The sequence below is a fragment of the Microcebus murinus genome, chromosome 8, assembly GCF_040939455.1.
Source record: "Microcebus murinus isolate Inina chromosome 8, M.murinus_Inina_mat1.0, whole genome shotgun sequence".
NCBI lineage: Eukaryota > Metazoa > Chordata > Mammalia > Primates > Cheirogaleidae > Microcebus > Microcebus murinus.
In genome coordinates this window covers 70,956,012-70,982,068 of record NC_134111.1, presented here as the reverse complement: position 1 = coordinate 70,982,068, position 26,057 = coordinate 70,956,012, and the positions used below count along the sequence as shown (strand labels likewise).

The window sequence follows — 26,057 nt, the reverse complement described above, 5'->3', positions numbered from 1 at the left end:
GAGCATTTATTAAGCACTTGCTGTGTGCTAGGAAGTATGTTAAGGACTTTCTGTGCTTTATTACATTTTAACCTCTGAGCCATCCTTTGAGATTGATACTACTAGCAATGCTAATTTGGGAAACATAATCTCAGAAGTTAGGAAGGCACCAAAGATGTCACACCTAGTAAGTGGAGGAGAGTGTGACTAGAGAACCTGCTTGCTTAACCACAGTACCCTCTACTGCTCCCATGAGCACCTTTATGGATACTGTTCTAACCAATAAAATGCTTCTATTTTTGGCTTTGGTACAGACAGAAATCCCAACTGGCATAAAGATCTTTCCAAGAGCTGAGCAAGATGAGCATATTATTTTATAGCTTACATTTTTAAAACTTACATTTTCCCCTTTTCTCTGAAAAATACTGTGATTGTTGTGGACTAACTGCTAGTGGAAAGGGGGATTGGAATATGGAAGGCTAGAATGTTATTGCTTTCTTTAAATTGTCTCTGTGATTATAAAAAGATATTTACTTATAAAACATAGGTGTGGGGCGCGGTGTTAACGCCATTGCAAGATGGCGCCGGCTTTCTGGTCACGCCGATACTACAGGACTGATAAATAGGGTGAACCGCGCAGGTGTAGGGGCTTTTCCTGTCTCATCAAGTATGCATATGAAGGATCTTAGCTTGGCCTATCAGTAACAACCCTCGCGCGCTTTTAACCTATCCCCATCACTTCCCTCCTTCCTTAGAGTATATAAGTGTGTGAGAGCTTGTGCTCAGGGTCTTCCGCATCATGTAAGTCTAAAGGGAACCCCATTAAAGCACTGTCAGAAGAACTCCGGTTGCCGCGTCTTCCTTGCTGGCGAGGCGGGCGCGACACATAGGTTACCTGGAAAGTAAGCCTTTGATAATTTATTAGTTAGAATGTAGATGAGTGGTGTTCAGATTTTGTGTGCATTTAAATCTTAAATTAAATGGGGCTACTTTTTTAAAGTACCTAAACCTCACCCCCAGTGATTCTGGTGAAGCCTAGAATTGGGCCCAGAAATCTTCCTTTTATAAAGAAGATTCTGATACCTGTTGTTGACATGCCATACTTTGAGACCTGGGATTGAAGATTGGGGATACTTGAGTGTCTGCACTAGTTCGCTTAGAATTCCTTCATATCCCAAAGACTCCAGTGACTGTCTCTGTACTACTAGTTCTTAGAATAATTGTACTCTAATAATAATTATAATAAAGGATGAGTTTAGTTTGATGATTGGTACTTTTAGAGGAATAATCCCTTTAATTGACCAAATTGGTTAGACACCAGTTTATACAATTCTTAAAGATTATGAAATTGCTATAATTAATATAGGATAAAAAATCCTTACTGATTACAGTAATACAGTAAGAGCCTTCAGGACTTGAGTACAACCTCAGGGACATCAGCCTACAATAAATGTCCCATTAATACTTTCAGATGATTACTTAAAGAGTTTGCTGATGGTTATGGTAATATGTTTAATTTATTGAATATGCACCACGTGCAGGGCATCTGCCAGGCTTTGTAGAGAATACAGAAAGTTGTGTATTTCTAAGACCTTGTTCTAAAGCAACTTATAATTTATCAAACTTGACATTGTTTATGCCTGCAAGGACTATATATAGTCCTAAACAGTTACTTTCCCATGAGTAATTTATGACTACTTAAATACCATGCACATTTGAGTATAAGAAAACAAATATTAAGGGCAATAGTTTTTAAGACACATGCTTCCTGTTTCTTCTTATCTTTTCCACGTGCCATAGTGTATGCTCTCCTTCTATTACAAGGTTGGAGAGGCCTTTGTGAAAAAAAAAATGAAAGAAAAAGTCATAAAAAATGGAAATTGAGTGACTGCAAATGCCATCTCCAATTCCCTCCTATGTGATATCCTATGACAGTTCCTCCCTTCTATTATTTCTGCATCTTATTTAGGACAGCCTACTATATGGTATTATCTAACAAGGCCTATAGTCCTAAGACAGAATGCTAATTGGGCTGATATGTCTTTTCAGGAGAAATGCCGGAACCCTCACTAGTGTTTTTTCATTAAAAGGAAACAAAGGAGGCCAGGCATGGTACCTCATGGCCTGTAATCCCAGTACTTTGGAAGGCTGGGCCAGGAGGACCTCTTAGGGCCAGGAGTTTGAGACCAGCCTGGGCAACATAGCGAGACCTGCTGTTACAAAAGAATTTTTAAAAAGTAGCCAGGCATGGTGGCATGCTCCTGATGTCCTAGCTATTGTATAAGCTGAGGCAGGAGATTCACTTGCGCCCAGGAGTTAGAGGTTACAGTGAGCTATGATCGTGCCACTATACTCCAGGCTGGGTAACAGAGCAAGATCCTGTCTCTAAAAAAGGAAACAAAGGCTTTGAGGGAACATGATTCACAGTGTGCCCTGTGTCCTGGTGCTGGCTCATGAGCTTTTGTCTTACCTGTCAGAATAAGAGTAGGTTTTCAGAAACTTTTAGGGCAATTTGATAATTTCATGCTCATTAACTGTAATAATAAAATAATTGTACTTATTGGCAGTCCTATCAACAGTGTATAAATGTTCCTTTCTCTCTACATCTACACCAGCATCTATTGTTTTTGGACTTTTTAATAAAAGCCATTCTAACAGAGGTAAGGCAATATGTCATTGTGCATTCATCAAGGAAATGCAAATTAAAACCACAATGACATATTACCTTACCAAAGCTTTGTTTTTGCCAAAATATTATGTTAAATTTATATTAAATATATTAAACCAGTTGGGCAGACTAAAACTTTAGAGATTAAAAATGTAAATAACTAAGGGGAATTAACATTTGAATGTATTTATGTCAGGATGCTTGGCTGAGACTATCCACGGAGTAAGCGTGGGATAAAGTGGCCTAGTAGAAAATGCATGAGCCCATAAGTCAGGTGGGCCGACAGGTCCTCGCCTTGGACTTCAATCATCTTGCCTATAAAATAAAGCTGCCTATGATATGAAAGGGTCAGCCAAGATGACCCTTAAGACCTTCTCCATTTCTAACATTTTATATGTCTGTGAATTTGATTTCATAATCAATTTCAACTATTTTATTTTCATTTTTAAAAAGTTAATCTGTGGAACTTAAGTAAGAACTTCTCCTTTGCATGCTAAATATTTCTCAGTAGAGTCCTTTCTTGTCAGGAAGATGAAAACTATGCAATGCGTTACATAAACAGATACAGAAATAAAAGTGGAGATGAAAAATTGGCAAAGTTGAAACGTTTTACAAAAGCAGAGAAATAAAAGTCATGGCTCTTCTGGGTGTCCTTGAGCTTGCAAAAGAGAGTATTGGTATGAAAGGCAAATGTGAAATTGGCATTCACATGGCAATTGCCTAAAGTTCACAGGAAAAGGAATCTATTAGAGACCCTGCTCACTTCTCCTCCCCCCACCCCCCCCTCTTATAATGAACTTGAACTTTTTCCTTTACTAGTTGTTTAGGTATAACCCAGATGTTGGTCAGGATTACCTTTTAAACAGATGTGACTGGCTGGGAACTACATGTCATATATTATATAAAGTCTAATATTTACCCATTGCTTTCAAAGAGTTCCTGGAGATTTAAATTGTTGATTACCTGGCTCCACAAGCTGGCTTCTCCTGCATTAGTTTGGGCAATGTGTCAGCTTTCCCCTCTTCCCATTCAGCCTGCTGACCTTATCCCAGCCCACATCTGCACCTCTAGCCTGGAGTGCAGGGCCCACGTTCTCTCTCCTCTCTTTCTGTCCTCATCCCTTCCTTTCTTCAATACTGCAAATGCTTCTGTTATTATGCAGAACAATGCAGCTATGTATATCCCATTTCCTAATAGACCCCAGCTACACAGCAAGGGCCTTGACAACATGGAGGCCATTGACTCTTTCAACAAGATCTACCCCCTCAGAAGGCAGTTTGGTTTTAAACTATATTTTTTCCACTATGCTGGTGAATAAAAACAAGGGTATCTGCAAATCATTCATACATATTCATTTAAAAGCAGAGTGTCTGCTAGATCATGTCTCATTCACCTAGTGTGAGTTACTCCCAATGTAATTGTATTTTGTTACCTTTAAAATACAAATTTCTTATTAATTCATTGGCCTTACTCTAAAGAGTGTAAATTAGTGAGAAAATTCTGTATATTATCTGTTTTGTTAGTCTATCCTGAATTTACATAGTATTTAATGTAAAGCAGGAATCTATGCAAGTATAGTAAAATAGCACACAAGGCAAAGGTATTCAAGTGACAGTGTATATTGTTATCATAATATTTTGTTGTGAATGTGTGAAAAGGATACTACTATACCATCTTTTGTAGTATTGCTTTGAGATGTTCATCTCCAACCTTTTGGGTCATATATCTGCAAAACTTTTTCACTTATATCCTTGAAGTATTCATCTCATTTGTTTATAAATTATGTATATATGAACTAGCTAATGTTTCAAGGCATAATAAAGCTTTTCATTTATCCTTGTTTTACATAACCATGTAGGTAATCATCTTCAGATGACTTTTGTCTGTTTTGTCTAAGTCCTTGTCAGAGCTGATTAAATTTGTTGTTGCTTTTTATCTTGTGATGTCAGTGATAGAAAGCTTTCGGCTGGAGTAGTAAGAAGCTTCAGTTCTGTGCCTTCCACACTGTTTATGCTTGCCTTGTTATTATATTAATGTTATCTTTAATCTGTGGGTTCCTTGCATGAATCTTGTCCCTTTTAGGGTTCTTTTAGTTTAAAGGTGCATTTTAAAGTCTGTAAATCAACTTAGCAGCCCATCCCTGTACATTTCAGGGCGCTCAAAGCAAATGAGTGGAAAGGGCAAGCCCCACTCTTCCCTGAGGGCATCTCAAACACTGAGTGAGGGAAGAATCCTCTGTCCTACTAACTGAGGGCATAGTGGTACCCAGAAGGTAAATACTAGCTAAAATGCTTCCTTTTTAAAGAAAATAAATATGTATGGAAGTTCTAATATTTTCTCCCATATTGCAATCGATTGTGCATGTACATAAACTGTACAACTTATGAGACCAAAGTTGCTAAAAATATTATTTTTATTCTAATTTTAATCTTACATTGTGATTTATGAGGGCTGTCCAGAAAGTATATAGCTATGTATATAAAAAATATATTAACAATGACTGGATGCTTTCCGGACAGGCCTCGTATATCTTATGTCATGATTTAGCTTTTCTTTTGTTTATTTTTGTTCACTCAACCTGTTTTTAGGCTAGAGCTCAGCTAATGTTTCTTTCAGTCTTCCACAGCTCTGGCAGCGTTTTGCACATAGCAGGCGAGCATTAATAATGCATGTGCACATTTCACTCTAAAATGGGTCAAGGAGTATTTAGTAGTACTTCATTGTCAGTCTTTCTGAGGATGGGTGTCATGTATCTTTTTTTTTTTTCTTTTTGATAATCTTAACAAATTGTTTGCTTGGATCTTATCAGTTTATTGCCTTTTATTTATATGATCTAAATCAGTAGTCCCCAACCTTTTTGGCACCAGGGATTGGTTGCATGGAAGACAATTTTCCACTGACCAGGAGGTTGGTGGGGGGAGGTTTTGGAATGATTCAAGCACATTACATTTATTGTGCACTTTATTTCTATTATTATTACATTGTAATATATAATGAAATAATTATACAACTCACCGTAATGCAGAATCAGTGGGAGCCCTGAGCTTGTTTTCCTGCAACTAGGCGGTCTCATCTGGGGGTGATGGAAGACAGTGATGGATCTGACAACATGCTGAACTCAGGCAGTGATGCAGGTGATGGGGAGTGGCTGTAAATACAGATGAAGCTTCTCTCACTCACTGGTGGCTCACCTCCTGCTGTGCAGCCCAGTTCCTAACAGACCATGGACTGGTTGGTACCAGTCCATGGCCCTGGGATTGGGGTCTGTAGATCTAAATGGAATATCCTTTATTTATTATAACATTTATTTAAGCTATATTGAATAATTTGCACAGTTAATTTCTTTTCACTCTCATTCTACTCTCTGAGTTAGCTATATATCTCAATATGTCGCTACTATTGATTCATGGAATATTCTTTTTATCCCCTGATTTTTGTCCCTGATAACAGTGTTAATTTTGCTGAGTTCAAATCATCCACTATCTGGAGCACTTTCCTCTACCTGTGTGATGAAATAGATAGCACAGTGCAGCCCTGTGGGGACTGTGGTGGGCAAGGGTAAGTTCTTGCTTCATCAAGGGTGACGGGAGTGTGGTCCTGATGCCATTCACTGGTTCATTGATGCCACACTGATAAGATGCCCCTAAAGGATCCCCACTAACTGGTCTCAGACTTTTAGAAGTCTCTAGAAGTAGAGAGAAGCAACAGCCAGCCATCCCCTCTTGAGAGGTGCTGTATCATTCACCTGACCGAAGGGAAGAGTGTCCTCAGTCCTTGCTGCACAACAGAGTCTCTAGGGCAGGGGTCCTCAGACTTTTTAAGGGCAGGGGTCCTCAGACTTTTTAAACACGGGGCCAGTTCACTGTCCCTCAGACCTTTGGAGAGTGCGCACTGTGGGCCTGGGAGGAGTCAGCTGCTAAGCAGGACAGGCAGCAGCAGCAAAACCCCCCGGGGGGCCTGATAAATGTACTTGGCTGGTGGCTTGTGGCCCTCGGGCGAGCGGTAGTTTGAGGATGCCTGCTCTAGGGAGCTTTGTAGGAATGCTGAGGTCTGTTAAAATCTCTGGGGTGGGAGCAGGTGTCTGAGTTTTTAAGAGCTTCCCAGGTGATTCCATTGCACAGCCAGGGCTGAAAGTTAAAGATAAAGATAGTTTGCTGATCAGGTCGGTAGAAGGACACAAAACGTGGGAGGCTTAATGAAGGTGAGTGAAAGAGCTCAACAGTGGCAAAAGAAGTTACCCATTATAACATGGAAAACGGTTGGGAGAAGATGGAAAAAATTCTTAGCTTCAAGTAGACATAGTAACATATTACTTCCCTTGACCACTTACTGATCACACAAGACTGAGAGATAAGTTGTTGGTAGAGAGAACCAAATATTTAGAAACTGATCCAAGAACATATGGAGGGCTTTTGAGGACGCTTATTGACAAACACCTTTAACCTTCGATGATCTTAGGGCCCTTTTGGTCTATGAATATTTTACTCTGGTACACACACTTGCACCTGGGTGTTCTCATTCAGCCTAAGAATGCCTTATACTTTATAAGGAAACCTTATACTTGAAATATTTATTTGGTTTTAGGGATGTGTCAGGGCTCTTGGCTTGACACAGAAAGGTAAAGTGACTCTTTCTTAACCTGTGCCACTCATTTGGTCTTTATCACATGTTACCTAGCTTGTTCTGAGCCAGCCTGTGAAGGCAGGGAATCTTTCTTTTCTCTCCATATTTCCTGGGTTGGGGAAGCATCTTACACCCAATAGGTATTGATTGAGCACCTGTCAGTGACCCCTGCAAACTCTGCTTTTGTTGTAGGAAGCAGTACAAGTATTGATTAAGCACTCAGCTGATGTCAATGCAAGGGACAAGAACTGGCAGACCCCGCTGCATGTGGCAGCAGCCAACAAGGCTGTCAAATGTGCAGAAGTGATCATTCCCCTGCTGAGCAGCGTCAATGTCTCCGACCGAGGGGGGCGCACAGCCTTGCACCATGCAGCTCTGAATGGCCATGTGGAGGTAGGTGTTATCATCATTGGAAATTAGAACACCCCCTACAGATCCTCTTAGCCATCACACTCATAGAGAATGTGATGATAATATTTGTACACCAAACCTTCAGTACCTATATCCATTCTTAAATTTGGAGCCACAATGCATTGAAAAAGTAGGCTGACATTCACTCTTTTCTTCTGACACACATGCCACACAGGGTCTGCTGTGACATCGTCTTCCCACTTTGTTAGAAGTCCAGTTCTCTGACTTGCCTTTAGATTTGTTGTTCATTTGGCTCATATCACCTACAGGCAGTGAGGAGGCCTTATTATTACAGAGTATATGTTTGATTTGTTGGTTATCTTTCAGATGGTCAATTTACTCTTGGCCAAAGGGGCAAACATCAACGCATTCGACAAGAAGGACCGACGTGCTCTGCACTGGGCAGCTTATATGGGTAAGGATTTCATGCATGGAAAGCAAAGTGCAGATAACCTTAACCAACTAAGCCATGGGGCTTTCATTGACCTTGTAGGTTTTCTCTTGGGAAAGTCTCACTTCTTTTCAAGCTTGGATTCCAATTAAATGAAGATTCGGTTCATTTTACTGGCATACATAGAGTGCTCTGCTAGGGCAGTTGCTTTGTCAGAGATTTATTTATCCTGCAAAGGAAGAGGAGGAATGAATCATGGCCTGTACCTCTTTGAATGTGCTTCAGTCTGGATTGGAAATCTGCACACATTGTACTTATTTGAACTTGTCATGGCAGCAAAATAAGGTATTTTAAAAAGAAAGAGGACTGCCTAGGGAAGCTAGGACACAAATTCCATTTGTCTTTTTGCTGATAATATTTTTGAAAAGAAAAAGAAAAAGGAAGGATGAAAGGACAAACCCCAGACTATTTTATAGGTGGAGGTGACCAGAGTCACTGCAGATTATCCTGATACTCCACTAGACAAAGCTGGGGCTTGAAAGTCCTCATCAATGCCCGCTCACTTGGGTGGGGGAGATGAAGGAAGAGGTTGTATTTTTATGTTTTTACATTTCACTTTTGTTGGCACAAATGCCATTGACAAAAGATAGACCATACAGAGTTTATTCTCAGTGTAGAACTTGTGGGAAATGAAGAATTAAGATACTCCCTTTGTGTATCTAATTGGAGAACATCCTGCAATTAGTAAAGAAGACAGGATTCTATCAGCACCAAGTTGTAAATGACCTGAATACCCATCCACAGGGGATTGTTTAGGCAAATTATGGAAGATCTAAACAATGGAACACTCTGCAGTAACTACAGTGATGATTTCCATGGGTATTTATTAACACAGAAAGATTCTGTGATATGTTGAGTGAAAGCAGATTATAAAACAGTATGAATAATATCCTCATTTTCATAAAAAAAAAACTATGCAATAAAAACCAATCTGGAAAATATTATACACTAAAATATTAATTGATTATCTTCAGAAATTGGTGATTGCGGGTGATTTTGGTTTCTTTCTGGCAACTTTTTGCCTTTCTGAATCCTTTTTAACAAGCATATGTGCCCTTTGTCATCACTTTAAAAATTAACATTATTTGTATGAGAAAAAAAGTGGGTTGGGGCAGGAGTGAAATAAATTATCTGGCCATAGATGGGTCTGAATGGATCCTTGGGCTTATAAAACAAGAATCTTAAAATTTTACAAGCATTAGCCGGGCGCGGTGGCTCACGCCTGTAATCCTAGCACTCTGGGAGGCTGAGGCGGGCGGATTGCTCAAGGTCAGTAGTTCAAAACCAGCCTGAGCGAGACCCCGTCTCTACCATAAAAATAGAAAGAAATTAATTGGCCAACTAATATATATAATATAAAAATCAGCCGGGCATGGTGGCTCGTGCCTGTAGTCCCAGCTACTCGGGAGGCTGAGGCAGGAGGATCGCTTGAGCCCAGGAGTTTGAGGTTGCTGTGAGCTAGGCTGATGCCGTGGCACTCACTCTAGCCTAGGCAAGAAAGCGAGACTCTGTCTCAAAAAAAAAAAAAAAATTTTACAAGCATTAGCATTTTTCTAAAAAGGGGACATAGATTTTCAAGTTGGTTGAAGCAGATTACCTATAGGATTGGAGCCAGGGACTGTTTGCCAAGAGAGAGATGTATAGGCACAACACACAGTTGAGCTAGTGTGAGATAGGACACAAAGGACCTGGGGTTTCACGTTCGTTTTTTGCTGATGTATCTATAGTTAAATCATTTAGGTAAATGACTTTAAAGAAGTAAAGTCGTTCTTTTGTGTGTCATCAGGATACGAATAGGAAAAAATATATAAATGACTTATCTTTAAGGAATAATAGGACAAAACGAGGACAAATAGCTTGAGATAGCACCACTAGTAATTGAAAATAATTTTTTCTATATACAAGTCTCAGGGAGAAAAGGGTCAAATGTCAATAAAACAAGCCAACACCACCCCCCCCACACACACACACACACTTGACGGCTTGGAGTCAGTACTTGTCTTCTACCCTTCAATCATCAACCGTGTTTAAAGTAATGACCCTGAAGCATCAAGCAATCTTCAGTCATAAACTAAAGGTCAAATATGTTTATCATACTATTTATAGTGATTATGGAACAGATTAAAATATTCTAAAAAAACTGCCAACAAGAGTTGAAACTAGAAGGGTTTTCTGTTTAGCCACTAATTCATAAGAATACTTTTAAGTTCAGCCATGTGAAATTGCCATTTTTGTGCATCAAAAAAAGTTAAACAGCAGCAATCTCATATAATTTAACAATAATCCAGGATCATTCTGATCAATTGATTTTTTTTTTCTCTCATCAGTTTTTCCAAACTAAATTGTCATTGTTAGACTTTTCAGGGAAGAATGCCAATTGTTTTAAAAATCATCGCTTTCATTTTAACACACCCTTTTTTTAGGCTTTGGTACTAATACCTTGGTGAGATCTTGTCATTCATTGAAATGGTGACAGGCATCACCTATATCTTCTTGAAGAGAAGGATCACATATGAATCTTTTTTTCTTCTCACAGCATTTATATAATGTCCTATATGTAGTAGGTATTCAGTAAATATTTGTTGAGTATTTGCCATGAACAAGCTTTTTATAAATACCTCAGCAAATTGCTGGTGGCAATAAAAGCTAATAGTGATAACTTAGGTGAAATGGATCGTCGAATTGTCCTATAAAGGTTAACGATGTTTTCTGCTGCTTTTTTTGTGAAGGCCACCTGGATGTTGTGGCATTGCTTATTAACCACGGCGCGGAAGTGACCTGTAAGGATAAGAAGGGTTACACCCCTCTCCACGCTGCAGCCTCCAATGGGCAGATCAACGTTGTCAAACATCTCCTGAATCTCGGGGTGGAGGTGAGCTATGATGAATGCATCACTGCATGGCCTGTGTATTTGTGGGTTTTCTGTTGTTCTGAAATTAAATCCTGTTTGCATTTTACTTCAAAGAGGGGGAAAAACATTTTCTAGCATCCTGCCTTTTTGAGTTTACATAGGCAACGAATGAAGGGCCATGGGGGCATAGACTAAGTACTAGGAAACCAGAAACACAATAACTTTATCAACATAGATAAATATATTGACATACGTATTCTATGTGATATAGATCAACCAGCCATTTAAGAAAACCTGGTTAGGGCTCCCCATCCCACCTTCAGAATCTTGCCTTTTACAACTGAAATGAATGAATGGGTGGCAGGGACAAACAGCAGTAGCGTCTCATGCTGAGCTGGAGAATTGGGCCTGCCCCATTCTCCTCCTTCAGCGTGGGGAACAGGAGCAGTGGTGAGGCTGGAACAGCCTGCTTCGCCCCCCCCCCCCAGGGAAGGAAAACCAAGTTGCTATACTGCAGGGGTCCTCAAACTTCTAAACAGGGGGTCAGTTCACTGTCCCTCGGCGTTGGAGGGCCTGTGGCGGCGCACATTCCACACATGCGCACTGTGGGCCCGGGAGGAGTTGGCTGCTAGGCAGGACAGGCAATGGCCGCAAAAACACCCAGAGGACTGGATAAATGTCCTAGGGGGACCGTAGTTCGAGGACGCCTGCTATATTGACACCACCGTGGTGAAACCCAGCACCCGGGGCAGGTCTCGGAGAGCAATAGGGAGCCACTGCCTAACCACACCTCAGGACGGCGCCGCTGCTTTGCTGCTGGCATGGGAATGTGGCCTGGTGAGGTGTGAGAGCACAGAGCAAGCCCGGAGTGAGTTCTGAGCCGACTTCTGTGTTTAGGCTGCACGGCCCCCTCCCCTGCCATCTCCCACCCTCTCTGTATGTTCACTGTGCCCAGCCCTAGAGTTCGGGGCTCTTTTCTTGCTCCCTCTGATTCACTTCTCTTCTGCTGTTTTGCAAGCAACTTTCTCTTTTACCCCTTCTCCCTTCCCTAGCCAAAAATACCCTCCACAGGATGCATCCTCTGACTCTTCCTCTCCTCTGCCACGTTCACTTTTCGCTGATCTTTACCTCAGGGCGACAAGCGTTCCCAGGATGACAGCGCTGGGGCAAGAGGAAGCTGAATAACTGTTTTGATGGATGGATATTTCCTTTCTCTAGACACAGCCACTAGGCTTTTTGCGGAAAATAGTGTAAATTGGCTCCGGCAATTTTAATTGTCCCGTGTTGGACTCTTCTGCAGATCGACGAAATCAATGTCTACGGAAATACGGCACTTCACATCGCCTGCTACAACGGACAGGATTCTGTAGTTAACGAGCTGATTGACTACGGCGCTAATGTGAACCAGCCCAACAACAATGGCTTCACCCCTTTGCATTTTGCTGCTGCCTCCACCCACGGTGCTTTGTGTCTTGAATTGTTAGTAAACAACGGGGCAGATGTGAACATTCAGGTATGACACTCTTACTTAGTTTCTCTCTGTGTTAAATACCTTCGCATTGAGCCTCTGAGCAAAATGAACTGCTGTAAATTATACTATGTTTTAGTAAATTGTAACCCTGAGCACCTGGACTCACACAGCCTTATCCCAGATTGGGATGCTACAGGTTAACAGCTGTGTTGTTCCTACAGGAGTGGTGGAACCAGCTGGAAGGCACTGAGGCTCCAGCCACCTGTCTTTGGTACCTTAGTGAATGTTGCAGGACAAATGCCAGGTCTCAAGGATGTTGCCTCAGCCTAGATTCTAATACTGAGGTGAATGTTGAGTTGATAGAGCTGCTGACAATTCAAAGGAAGGCCTAACTAATGATCGTAGGCCTGTTTCAGTTCCAGCATGGCCCTCCAAGGAGTTTCTTAAATACCTTCCTAAAGCAAACCCCGGATAGTGGCTTCAGAGATGTAGCATTGACTCAGTCCTAATGATCAGTCCTTTATTCAGCATAAGGACTACCTAGTGCCCTCTGTTTGGTACCGGAGGATTATTCCAAGGTGAGATATGATCTCTGCTCTCAAGGAATTTATAGTATGGTAGGGAAATAACCTGCACCCAGGTAATCATGAGGCAAAGAGAACGTGATGAATGGAACAAGAGAGTAATAAAGCATTGCAAACTATAAGAAGCAAGTATTAACTTGCTTCTTGCTTGAGGATCAAAAATGAAGGTTGGTTTTGAGCTGAGACTTAGAAGATTGATATCAGATGAGACGAGAAGAGCCAGGGATAATCTAAAAGAAGAAGGCCTTCCAGATAGAGAGAGGAGCATGAGCAAAGGGGGCAGGAGTTGTGGACAGGAAAAGCTCTGGGTAAACTTTAGGGGACTAGTCCACTCTCTGTGATGTCTAACCAGGGAGAACCTATGCATGCAGCGTTCATGATCCGAGTTACATCACTTGAATGCATTTAGACTGTAGCAGAATAACCTATGACAGGAGACCTTTTGTTCATTCTTAGCTTCCCTTCTCCCACTACACAGGAATCCTGAAGCATGGTCCCAGTGTATTCTGTCTCTGCTTTTGAAATATATGATTTCCAAGGTGTAATTTTAAGAATATCACATCGATCTATTTTAATGACCATCTTTATTCACTATTAAAATTTTTTAATGTTTTTTCCTCATAATTTTAATAGTGGTGAAAGATAAGACAAAGTCTCAGAATAACAATTTATTGTGTTGAATAGAATAACAATTTATTGTGTTGAACAGTTTATTATGTTGAACAATTTATTGTGTTAAAAGAAACCTTATTATTGTGTTAAAAAAAACCTTAAAAGAAACTTTTACACAGTTTCTTTTAACTGTGTAAAAGAAAGGGGCCAGAGATAAGCTGCAATGTGACATAACCACAGAAGAGAGCTCCTCTACTGCCCAAGGAATTTGGGCTTCTATAGGCTGTGGGGGCCACTAATCGTTATAGAGGTCATAGGATAAGACCTGAGGATTAGGACAGTGATCTGGCCACAGAACACCAAAGGCGGAAAAGACAGAAGAAAAAAATTGTATATATGACTACATAAAAATCTTTAAAAACTTTTATATAAGAAAACAGCAACAATGAAAAACTCTAAGACAAAATTGAAATAAAAACAACTCAGAAAAATTTTCTTCAATATACATGATAAAGAGTTAATATGCTTTGTATATAAAGAGCTCATACAAATCAGTGAGAAATCTGATAACTACTAGAAAATATGGAACAAAGTCAGATCATAAGAGAGACAACACAAAATCCATTAAAGCTATGAAAAAATATTCAGTATCATTAGAAAAATGCAAACTAATACTAATATGAACACATACATTCCCCCTACAGATTAGCAAATATCAAAAAGATCAATAATACTCAGTGTTATCAATGAAAAAATTAAAACACAAGAAACACGATCTCATTTTTAATTTTTAAAAGTTATATGTCTGTGTGTATGCAAAGAGAGAGAAAAATCTCTGGAGTATTGAATCAAATCTAGTTACCAATATGTTAGCAACAGTTTACTACAGAGAGACAAAATTATGATTTGGATTTTTAATTGCTTTTTTGTATATTTGTTTTTATCTTCTGATTGTGATGCTATGGACATGTTTTATTTATATATCTGGAAGAAATAAAAATTTATTTTCATTTTAGGTAAAAGAAAATCCAGGTGTAACGGACCTAGAGAGGAGATGATTAGAGGATGGCTGGAAGTCACTAAAACTGGTCTAGATAAGAGGGAATGAGGACAGGGGAATTGGAAGAGCCAACTGAAGGGAGAGGCTTTGCAGAAGGAAAATCTACAGGACTTGTCAGGCTGAGAGATGGAGGAGTTGAAGTCCAGACTAAGGATTGAAATCTGGTTAAGAGAGGTAGTTAAGTCTTCAATTCTGGGGCTAGTCTGTCTAGACCCCAATCCTAACCTTGACTTTTGGTAACTTATATAATCATGAACCCCTTCTCTATGAGTCTCAGTTTGTTTCTCTGTAAAATTAGGAAAACAATAGTATCTTCTTTACGGAACTAACTTCATGGAAGAATTAGAGTGATTGCATAAACCATGTGGAACAGTATCTGCCATGTGGGAAGCACTCCATGAATGAGTATTATTAGTAATATTCATTAAGAGGGATGTCAGGAGGAAGAGTAGGCTTAGGAGGTAAAACTGATGAGTTTAGTTTTTGAGAAGCTGATTTTGAGCTTTTGGTATTGGCAGACTGAGAAACCCAATAGTGGAAATGTAATACTCTAGCTTGGGGAAGAGGTAGAGAATAGAAGGGAAAATTTAGGTTGCCTCATTCACATCAAGGTGATGGTCAAAACTGGGAGAAAAGAATGATGAGTAGAGAAGGGGAGGGAGGACTCTAGTAGTCCTTTACTCCTAGGATCAGGAGGAAGAAGAAGACCCAGAGAAAGGAATGAAAAAAGAAGCATTAGAGGTGCCGGAAAGGAAATTAAGACAGTATGTTTTCCTGAAGGTGGAAACCAGGCAGAAATAGAAAAGTAGAATAGAAGTAGAGTTTCCGAGTCTCAGATCTTGTAAGTGATGCCCATTCAAGGTCCCTAGAAGGAGGTAAGATGAAGGTCTTCAGGGGCATTGAACAGACCTAGGAACTGTCGCCCAGGTTGGGGAGAGAGTCTTCAAGTGGGGTTGTTGTGGCAGAGTGTGGTGGTGAGGGGGCGGGCAGGAAGCACACAGGTGACCAAACCATCAGTGTCCCCAGGACTGTGGATCTCTGTCTACCATCCTGGTATCTGAGGGACATTCTGTGAATCCTTCAAAGGAAGGAAAATTGTCGAAGTTAAATAAAGGAGCTCTCTCTACCAACCTCCACTTGCCTAATTCACAGGGCTGTCTAATGCTTGCCATCACCGCCATAAAACATGCCACTGACGCTTTAGGCAGGCTGATGCCCCAGGCTAGAAGGCCACTTCCTGGCACGCCTGCCTACTGCCCCTAGTTAGCTGGCCAGCGGTCAGCTCGGCTTGGATGAGGGACTTTGGCTGCTGTGGTGCACTGGTTTATGTAGCCCTCTCTTCTCTCTCACAAAATGGACCTGAAAAGCTTAGTTACTTAGTTTTAATTTCTTCTTGTGGACTGCTAATCGTAAACAGAACATAAGAAATGCCACTTTAAAAATCTGAGGTTTGAGTTTATGTATTATCTAATCTGTGTAAATAGGATTTTGAATCAAATCTAGCCTCCTCCTTCAGTCTCCCCTCATTTACTCTGTCTACATCCTCTGATTTCCTAATTCTGTCTGAATCCTCCTTAGTTATTCTAGATGCACTCTGGATGCACGGAGCGGGTAACATTTCCGTAGAGCCATCCTGTCTGACTCTGGAGGTAGCTTTCTAATTAAAGTTGTTATCTCTCTGTACCACATTGCTCCTTGGATTTTGAAAGTGTTTGTAGATCGCAAGACAATTTGTATTTGTTTAGATTTTCCAAAGGTTGAGGGAAATAGCATATTGAAACGCAGCCAATATCCACCCACATGTTTTCTTTGTTTCCACTGTTCTCACAAGACACCAAAAGTGATGTCTTCATGAGCTATTACAAGATGGATGGAAAGAGGAGAAGGGCTGTGTGTTCTGCACTTATTTTGCAGTCCCTCATTTTGCTTAGATTGACCATGGCGCTGTCTTTGACTTTGTAATATTAGTTTAGTTGTGATAAAATAATGAAAATATGATACTTTACAAAATAATCCATTGAAGGTTTCCTTGAAATTTGCAAATAGGAAGAGCATAAAAGTATAAAATAATTTGTCTTCTCCATCACAGACCACATTGTAATTTCTGTAGCATCTCAAGGCTCTTTTTTGTAAGCCTTCAGAGTAAGCGTTAAAGAAGGAACTATACCCATAGCCATGCTGGATGTGATTTAGGAAGATGGACTCAGAAGCTGCCATTGCCAGGTTGCCTACATCCTGGTCACTAATAGTTAGCTTACTCATGGTCTCAATTCTTTTCTGTCCATGGGCCCTCGGCTCATTTAGCCCTAAGAGACTGGAGCTGAAGCCCATCACGTGTCTGCTAAAATGGACCAGTTCCCTTCTTTATCTTTGCCAGGACCAAATTACAGAATGAATTGCATTGCAGAAGTTGAAAACTGAAATAGGCAAGAGTAGGCAGTGATAGGGACATAGGGACATGACACTTGGGTCTTTGAAGAGGAAGTGGGGAATGTCCAAGCCAACCATGTACCAACTCTGGTCTTTACAACCGCTATAAACAGAACAAAACAACTCAGACTATGTATGGCTTTTTCAAACCAGTGTTTTAGATGCCTCTCCCATTGAATCAGGAAGGCTTATTGGGTTTCTGACTATATATGACCCCACCCCGCCCTGAGCTGGCCTTAGTGTTATCCCATAGAGGCTTTATTTCCCTCCAGTACAGCCACTGAGTTGTGTGGCTCCAGGGGCCACCATGCCACAGGATGCTCTCAAGACCCTGGGGAGTGACAACATCTGTAAGTTTAGGGAAGGTTCGTGGGACGTTAGAGGATGAGGACAGAAGGCCTTAGGAATGGAAGAAAAGAATGAATAGATTTTTGAGAAGAATGCAGTCAAGAAAATTAAAACATTTAGTTCAAAGATTAATCTTCCTTGGGCAATGTTGAGTCCTACCCTGAAAGAATACTAATATTTGTCATAAAATTTTGTTGATCCTGATTAGTTTTCCTTTATGCCTTAGGGTTTGACCATGCCTAAGTCAATAGAAGGGCTTCTTGCTTGATTAAATGAATTCTCAAAATAGAATTTTCAAAGCCCTAAATCTAATGGGAAAAAAATGTATCTAGAAAAATTGAAAGGAGACTAGAAGTTAAGAAAAATTTTTATAAGAGGTTTGAATAAATAGAAGAATTGAACATATCCTCTGCTTTGAGAAGGCAAGGAATATATTATCTTTGTCTGAAGTTTTAGGAACAGCAGCAACAGCCAGTTCTCCTGCATGAAAAATTTCTCGGAGAGATGATGAAACTCAGTAGGATTCCGGAGTCTCAAACTGAATATTCTGAGTTCTAACTTTTAAAGGCTAAATAAAAAGTATTATCCTTTTGAGCTTCATTGGTTTTCAATGGCTTTTTGAAATAATGAGCTCCCTTTGTACCTACCCGTGCCATTTGAACAAAGCTACCCCAAAGTGGCTGCCATGATATTCTTAATGCTTCCTGTCTCCATCTTCCCCATCTCTGTCTCCTATATCTCTATGAGAAAAAAATCAGCTATGGCCTGGACTCGATAGCAGATGAACCCAGGCAAAGATCTGCAAGGACAGATCTGAAGCAAACATCACCACTGACCATATAGCTGTCCTTTGCATTTTACCTAACTTTGGTCATCTCTGTTTATTTGTCTCTTTACTAGAGGCACAAGCACCCCCAGGGAGAAGAAAGGTGCAGTGTTTGCTTTCCCTAAAAACAGGACCAGCTTTCCAAACTTCACACTGTAGAAACCGGTTGCTTTGGCTGTCTTTGGTAGACAGCTAACACCCTTTAAGCTCTTTTCCAGGTGTAGATAAGAGCTTTGCTAAATTTTTATGAAGACATTTCCTAAACAGTGAAGTATGTATACCTTTATATATATTTAATGAAATAATAAATACTTATAGTTTCATATTAAAGAAAAAAATATTGGAGCAAAATTTAAAGAAATAGCACCACCTAGGGACAAGTTATGTCAGCTCTGTAATTTCTGCCTTCTCCCTGCTTAACAGTCTTGGACTGTCATCACTTTTTTATTGAAAGGGTATGTTTTAAATCCTTACTCCAAAGTAGTTCCCAGGCTTTTCAGTCCTTGGAACTATCGACAGTTCTGACAGCCAAGACAAAGCTCTGGAATCAGATAACTTCTAGGAGCTCTCCTTTGCTATGTGTCTTGTGCTTAGTGGTGGTACTGTGTTCTTATTCTCTGGATTGCTTCTCCTTTTCCTCTACAAATATTATCTCCGGTAAAGCTTCAAGCTTACTTTCATCCTCCTTTCTCAGTCTTTTCTGATTTAGGTTATAGTCATGTCAGATGGAGAGAAGATCCTGTTGTTTCTTTTTTTCCCCCTTCTACCTGAGAACCTTTGACTATAATGATTTTTTTTTTTTTTTTTTACAATCAAGATGAAATTGCCGCTGTGGCTGTTTCCTTAGCACAAAGTGTGTAACTCTTTTCCTTCTTTCTAAGGAATAGACTTACAAGAGATAATAAAATTCTTGTGTTAAAACATTATAGTTTTATAAGCTGTTTTAGCCCACAGTTTAAAGCAGTGGTTCTTAAGCATTGTGTGCTGTGAATGTTAGAAATGGGGACCCTCTTACCCCAACTCCAATTCAGTGGATCTGGGTTAGGGCACAGAATTCATATTTTTATCAAGAACCCTGGGAGATTCAGAGGTAGGCAGCCCTTGGACCATTCTAATAAATACTTATTTAAGTGATTACTTGTTTTCCAATGTGGAGTTTTTAAACCAAAGGGTCATTTTAAAGCATAGGTATTTGAGTTTCATCACAAAAATGAACATGCTTTTTTGAAGCCTCATATTTAATCTCAGACTTAGAGAAATGTTTGTTCTAAAACTTAGAAAAATAACAGAGTTACATAGATTTTCTTCTTTTTTTTAAACAATATTTTAATGAAAACACATTAACTCTATTGGGAATACTTTTGGTTTAAGATAATAGTAATATTTTCTTTTGGGCCTATTTTCAGAAGAAATTCTGTAAATAACTGTTCCTTAATTAAATATGTAGGACTTTGGTATAATGAGGACTAGTATATAGATTCTGTATATTTTCCGTGTTTTGGCTTAATCTGTGTCAGGAAGTTCTATAATTTATATCATGAATAAAAAGTTTTATCAATTCAGCACACATTTCCAGCTAATCATTCAAATGGGAATTTGATAAATAGTTGCATGCCTTAATCTTGTGATTCTAATGAGTTAAGTAAAGCAAGAGTTTCTCTTTTGGAACAATAAAAAGTGGGTTTTTTTTAATGGAACTAGAATGTAGGGAACAGTGAAGGGTTCCAGGTTAGTTTTGAGAGTTGCAGTGATTTATAGTAGTTTAGTCAACTTCAGGTCAAACAAGACCATGTAAGTTAACACATCATTTGTCTTTTTTTGTGTGTGCACTATAGACAAAAGTTGGAAAAAAACACCATGGAGTAAATCTTCATCAGTAGATCACAGGAGAAAAAATATATATTTTAGGTGGTTGTTTCTTTAAGCTTCTTTAAACTGTGATGTTAGGCCCGGCAGGGTGGCTCACGCCTGTAATCCTAGCACTCTGAGAGGCCAAGGCGGGAGGATGGCTCAAGGTCAGGTTTCAACAGCCTGAGCAAAGGAGATCCCATCTCTACTAAAAATAAAAAGAAATTAATTGTCCAACTAAAAGTATATAGAAAAAATTAACCAGGCATGATGGTGCATGCCTGTAGTCCCAGCTAATCGGGAGGCTGAGGCAGGAGGATTGTTTGAGCCCAGGAGTTTAAGGTTGCTGTGAGCTAGGCTGATGCCACGGGACTCTAGCCTGGGCAACAGAGTGAAACTCTGTCTCAAAAAAAAAAAAAAAGAAAAAGAAAATAAATTGTGATGTTATACAGTAACTCAAGAGGTCATATACATTTTATCTTTTTCTTTCAAAATTATGTTTGCCTCTTATAATAGTTGATCATACTTTAAAAAAAAATTTTTTTTGAATTGTTTTCTGTGCATTGTCAGCAGTGTCCATAGGGGTGTTTCAGACTGATGTCACTGGCTCCTGACTACCTCCATTGTTTCTGTCACCCTCATCTTTTTAGAGTAAAGATGGCAAAAGTCCACTGCACATGACAGCTGTCCATGGACGGTTCACACGGTCACAAACCCTCATTCAGAATGGTAAGCGAGATGCTTCAGCAATGTCTTTATGTGAATAGTTTCTTGGTCTGAGTTTGGCTGTCAGTCATCTGAATGTGAACTTTGATGCTCTGTTTTAGAGTTTTAGTAAGTGTGGATTTGCATAATACTTTGATGTACTTTGCTAAAAGCTCTTCAATTCCCAGGCAGGCAAAGAACATGCCAGCTTTGAAATTGGGAAGTTATATACTTAAATAGGATCAAGATCCTGTTACTGTTCACTCTGAAATTAATAAAGATAAGTAGCAAACATTTTCTAGCAACAAATCTGAATTATTTTTAGATTTTTAGAATTCACCATAGTTCCGTAAGTTGAAGCTCACTGAGCTACTTGGGCAAAGGTAGGAACAATGAGATGACTCAGAGGAAAAGCAGGTAAGTACATGATTTAAAGGATCATAAAATCACAGGCTTGACAGAGACCTTGGAAAGTCACATCATATAGTACTTTTCCAGGCCCACAACAAAGGTATACTTGAACCATTGGGTTGTCTCTGAAGCCAAAGTACTAAGGAGTGTCACCTCACATCATGGTTCATGCTACTAATAGGGGGTCATGACCGGCATCTGTGAGTGAGTTGACTTTGAAAACACAACTTCTGTTATCTCAGCAAATCTTAGAGATGATTAAAAAAAAAAAAAAAACAGGGTTTAGTTCAGGTCTTAAGCTGACATTCCAGGTCTATCTAACAGTTCCTAAACTATTTTTAGTTGACCCACATTTCCACTTCTCAAAATTCTTATATTAGTCAATTTCCTTGGACCTGTATTTTTCTCATCTATAAGAATTTTGGATGACATACACTTGAATTATCAGTGGCACTGAGTTATATCTTAGGCACTCAAGTGATAAAACAAAGTCATCATTTGACATTTGGATGGAAGATCATCTAGTGAAATTATGCTTAGGAAGCAAAATATCTGCTGCAAAACAAAGAAAATTTATCAGTACTACAGTGAAGTTGTTAGGAGAAAAGAAATCCTAACAAGTTTCCAGCAAGCCAAGGAAGGTAAAATGGAAATTAACTGCAAAGCACCCATTATATCTAATTTGGAATACATGCCCAAATGCCTTTGACATTCGTTCTACTAAAAAGGCCATTTTGTTTTATTTTGCTGGATATGAAAAAAAGGGGGTGGGAGTGATACAAGTTTCTCTCTTTGGAGCACTTTTCTTATCCTGCTGTATTTCTCAACTGTTTTTCAGAAACAATGTCCACCCCCTTAAAAACAAACAAAACTTTTTAAAAAAAATGTAAATTTAATTACTGGACATTAGCTCAGTGACATAAGCAGCTTTGTTCCCTTTGAGAGTGCATCTCCCCTCTGTCCTGGTAGTAAGCTTACAATAATCCCAGGGGGTTGTTGGCTGGTTTTACCTCTCTGCAGGAGCCATGGGCTCCTGTGGGCTAAAAGACTTCCATGCCCTCCCTGGACATTCTTGCTAGCCTTCTGAATCGGGGCAAGACCTAAAAGAGACCCCATCTCTTATCCTCAGTGATCAAGCGATCTTTGTTTCAGAGCCTGTCTCACTCTTGTCTGGACTGGCATCTTGCTTCTGGGTTGGGTGGGGACCAGGGGCCTGGATTGATGAAGATGTAGCAGCTATTATATAGCCTATTATGTGTAATGATAAAGCTAACATTGGTTGAGTGTTCACACTGTGCCAGGCACTTAGCTAAATACCCCATATAAAACCTTTCAACTACCCTATGAGAAAGAGGTACTATTATTACCTCCATTTCAAAGATGAGGAAGCTGAGGCAGAGAGGTTGTCACTGTGTCAGGATACATGGCTAGTATGTTAAGGAACAGAGATTTGAACACAGGCAGTCTGACATTGGAGACTTTACTACGCTTATAAACATGATCTCTGGAAGACCAATGATGTTACAAAAATATTTTTTTTGCTTGAATTCTACTTACTCTAAGAGTCACTTATATTTAAAATAGAGGTGTCCCTGTAAAAGGATGATTTGACATTCTCTTCTCTCAGTTGACAGTTCTTTGCATTCATAACACATACAAGAGCTGTGAATTCTTCCATCTGACATTTTTTGAAATGCCCTTGGGGAGAAGAATAGGAAGTTCTTTTCTTCCTGTTCGTTGGCTTCCTGCTGGAAAAATCCTGGGCTGCTGCCAGGACCGTCCCTGTCCGGAGGCTCATGTCCCCAGGAACCTGGTGTCCTCCACTGGGGCACAGCAAGGCCCCTCCATCCTCCAGGAGCTGGAGCACGGGCACCGCAGGGGAGCATCTCTCAGCTCCCAGAACCAAGCGAACTTGCTGCTGAGGAATGTGCTTTGTATTTATTTGTTTGGTTGGTTAAATTGCTTTGGTGTTTGGGCTTTGTATAGTAGTTCTCTGCTTCCCTGACTACTCTCCAGTCAGGGTTACTGGTTCTTCACAGTAGCTTTGTAGTTCCAGAATCATCCGGCTTTGTAAGATAATCACTTAAAAAATACCCTTTTCTTTTTTATTTAATAAGCAAAGACTGCCTCTGCTGTCAAATCGCATTTTTGTTGTCTGAGGCTGCATTGTCACAGTGAGAGAGGGAAAGGGGCTGAAAGACACAATCTGGTGTCAGGAGGCTTTTGATGCGGCCATTTGCACTAGCAGGTTAAACAAGTTCAAAGTTAATGTTTCATTCAAGAAGCTTTAAAAATAAATAGTGTTTGAAAAGGAAGAGTCAAGTTCTTGGTTAGGATGACTCAGTGTGGGATTTTTGACCCTTTGGCTCACTATCCTTCTGAGGCAACTTAATAAGATGACCATTCTTGTTTGTGTAATAAAAACTAATCTGAGATGAATGCTTAGATAATGCTGATTAATTTTTCCTTCTGACATACCCTGCATACTTCTCAACTCACAGATGTTTTTCTCACTAATTATCAATGATAAATTACCAACATTAACTTGCAACCTTCAAATGAATAGTAAAGATTTTTTTAAGTTTTAATTTCTATTTTTTTTTTTTTTTTAGAGACAGGGTTTTGCTCTGTCTCCCAGGCTGGAGTCCAGTGACGTTATCATAGCTCACTGCGGCCTCGAACTCCTAGACCCATCTCAGCCTCCCAAGTAGCTGGGACTACAGGTGCACACCACCATGCCTGGCCAAGTTTTTAAATTTTTTTGTAGAGACAGTGTCTTGCTATGTTGTCCAGACTGGTCTCAAGTGATCCTTCTGCCTTGGCCTCCCGAAATGCTGGGATTACAGGCATGAGCGAGCATGCCCAGCCAAGATATTTAATTTGCATTCCAAGCAAATTTTAAAGGTTTTGAAGTGAAAATGGAAAGGTTTGTGGAGTGATAATAAAATAGAAATTCACTCATCAAGAGGGCCTACTTTAATAGAAAACATATTTCCAAATAACAAATACACAGTCTTTTATCTTTTTCTGCTAAGTGTTACAAAGTTTTCTTGAAATATATTTTAAATGACAACAGAAGCATACATAGACAATAATTATCTATATTTTTACATAGATATATACATATTATATATTTTCCTCTCAATGGTTTCTTTTTGGCACGGTGCTTGAGTATACTGCCGAAGGGGAATGCAGATGGGCACAGCTTTTCGCAAAAGCTGTTTGCCCGTGTCTTTGAGGGGCTTAAAAATGTTCATGCTTTTGATCCAATAGTTCTATTTCTAAAAATATTGCTGAAAGAAGTTATATGAAACATAAATATTAATTATAAATATGTTTATGCCTGTGTTTTTTCTTTACAACAAAAAGTTGAGACTAGCCTCAGTGCCTAGTAATTGTGGACTTGCTAAGTAATTCTCTAAAGCACCACCTTAACCCAGTAATCAAACCTTTTTTTTTTAAATTGTGGTAAAATATACAAAACATAAAAATTCCTATTTTAGCCATTTTTAAGTGTACAGTTTAGTGGTATTCCATACGTTTGCACTGTTATACAACCATCACCACCATCCATTTCCAGAACTTTTTCTGTTCTCAAACTGAAACTTTGCACCCATTGCAAACAATCAAATTTTGCATGACCCATAATGGAATAACTATGCGTGTGCTGAGGAGATGCAGGGGGAAGTATGTATCAGCTCTGGGTATTCTTGCTAAAATGTTTATTCTGAATCTAACAAAGGAGAACTCATCAGACAACTCCAAAAGGCAGGGCATCCTACATGGCTTCCAAAAATATCAATGACATGAGAAACGTCAAAAAATAAATAAATAAAAGCCAAGAGGATTGCATTAAATTAATGGAAATTAAAGACACATGAAAACTAAATACTATCAGAATCTTTAGTTGGATCCCGGATTAAAACAACAACAATAAAATAACTATAAACCACATTTTGGAGACAATTGGAGAAATGGGAATATGTCCTAATATTACATAACATTTTTTTTTATCAAGGTTAAATTTCTTGGGTATGATGATGGAATAGTGGTAATGTGTGAGAACGTCTGTTCTTAGGAGAAACGTGCTTAGGGGTGAAACGTTATGATATTTTTAAATGGTTCCTCAGATAAATGTACAAATAGATCAATTATATCTACATACATGCACACACACATGAAAAGAAGAAAGGAATGTAGTGCAATAAAAAGTCGGGGGAAAAGAAGGCAAAATAAAACAGGATGAAAATACTGTATTATTAAAATGACCATAAATGATAAATGTCATAGTTTTTATAAATGGAGGCATTTTCAGTTTATAGTTCATGCTTTTACCATTTTACTCATCAAATTTATCTAGATAATCAGACTACATAAAATATTTTCCTGAACTTTCTATCCCCTTTGGTTCTTGTGCTTAGCATGAGGTTTATATAGGTCTTTAATTCAGCAGGTAAAATCAAATTGAATGTCTTCAGAATGATATTTTATGGAATTTGATTACATTGTTCATTCAGAGCAGGAATCTTGTTGTAAGATTTTAGATCCTTAAATAAGACAATGCAGAAAGGTTTTTCAAAAGCATTTCTAATAGACTTCTCTCTATGCAGATATAATACTACTGCTATTTCATATGGTGATTTGTTCCCTTAAAGAACAGTCTTAAACTTCAGAGCAGAGATGCACACTGGAGTGGAAAAGAAATCAACATATGGTCGACATGAGGGATTAGCATAGAACGTAGTATCTGAATCAACCTGAATCTTTGTGTCATACTTA

At 39.3% G+C, this 26,057-nt stretch overlaps 1 protein-coding gene across 5 annotated transcripts in view; it reads left to right on the top strand.

Annotated features, from left to right (window-relative positions):
• Positions 1-26,057, top strand: part of ANKRD44 (ankyrin repeat domain 44) — a 286,791-nt gene that overhangs the window by 162,687 nt on the left and 98,047 nt on the right. For all 5 annotated transcript variants that reach the window (XM_012776977.2, XM_012776975.2, XM_012776976.2 and 2 more), the window contains exons 5-9: positions 7,463-7,663; positions 8,009-8,096; positions 10,862-11,004; positions 12,284-12,496; positions 20,813-20,891. In XM_012776977.2, coding sequence (XP_012632431.2) covers positions 7,463-7,663; positions 8,009-8,096; positions 10,862-11,004; positions 12,284-12,496; positions 20,813-20,891 — 724 coding nt within the window. The remainder of the gene's footprint in view (positions 1-7,462; positions 7,664-8,008; positions 8,097-10,861; positions 11,005-12,283; positions 12,497-20,812; positions 20,892-26,057) is intronic.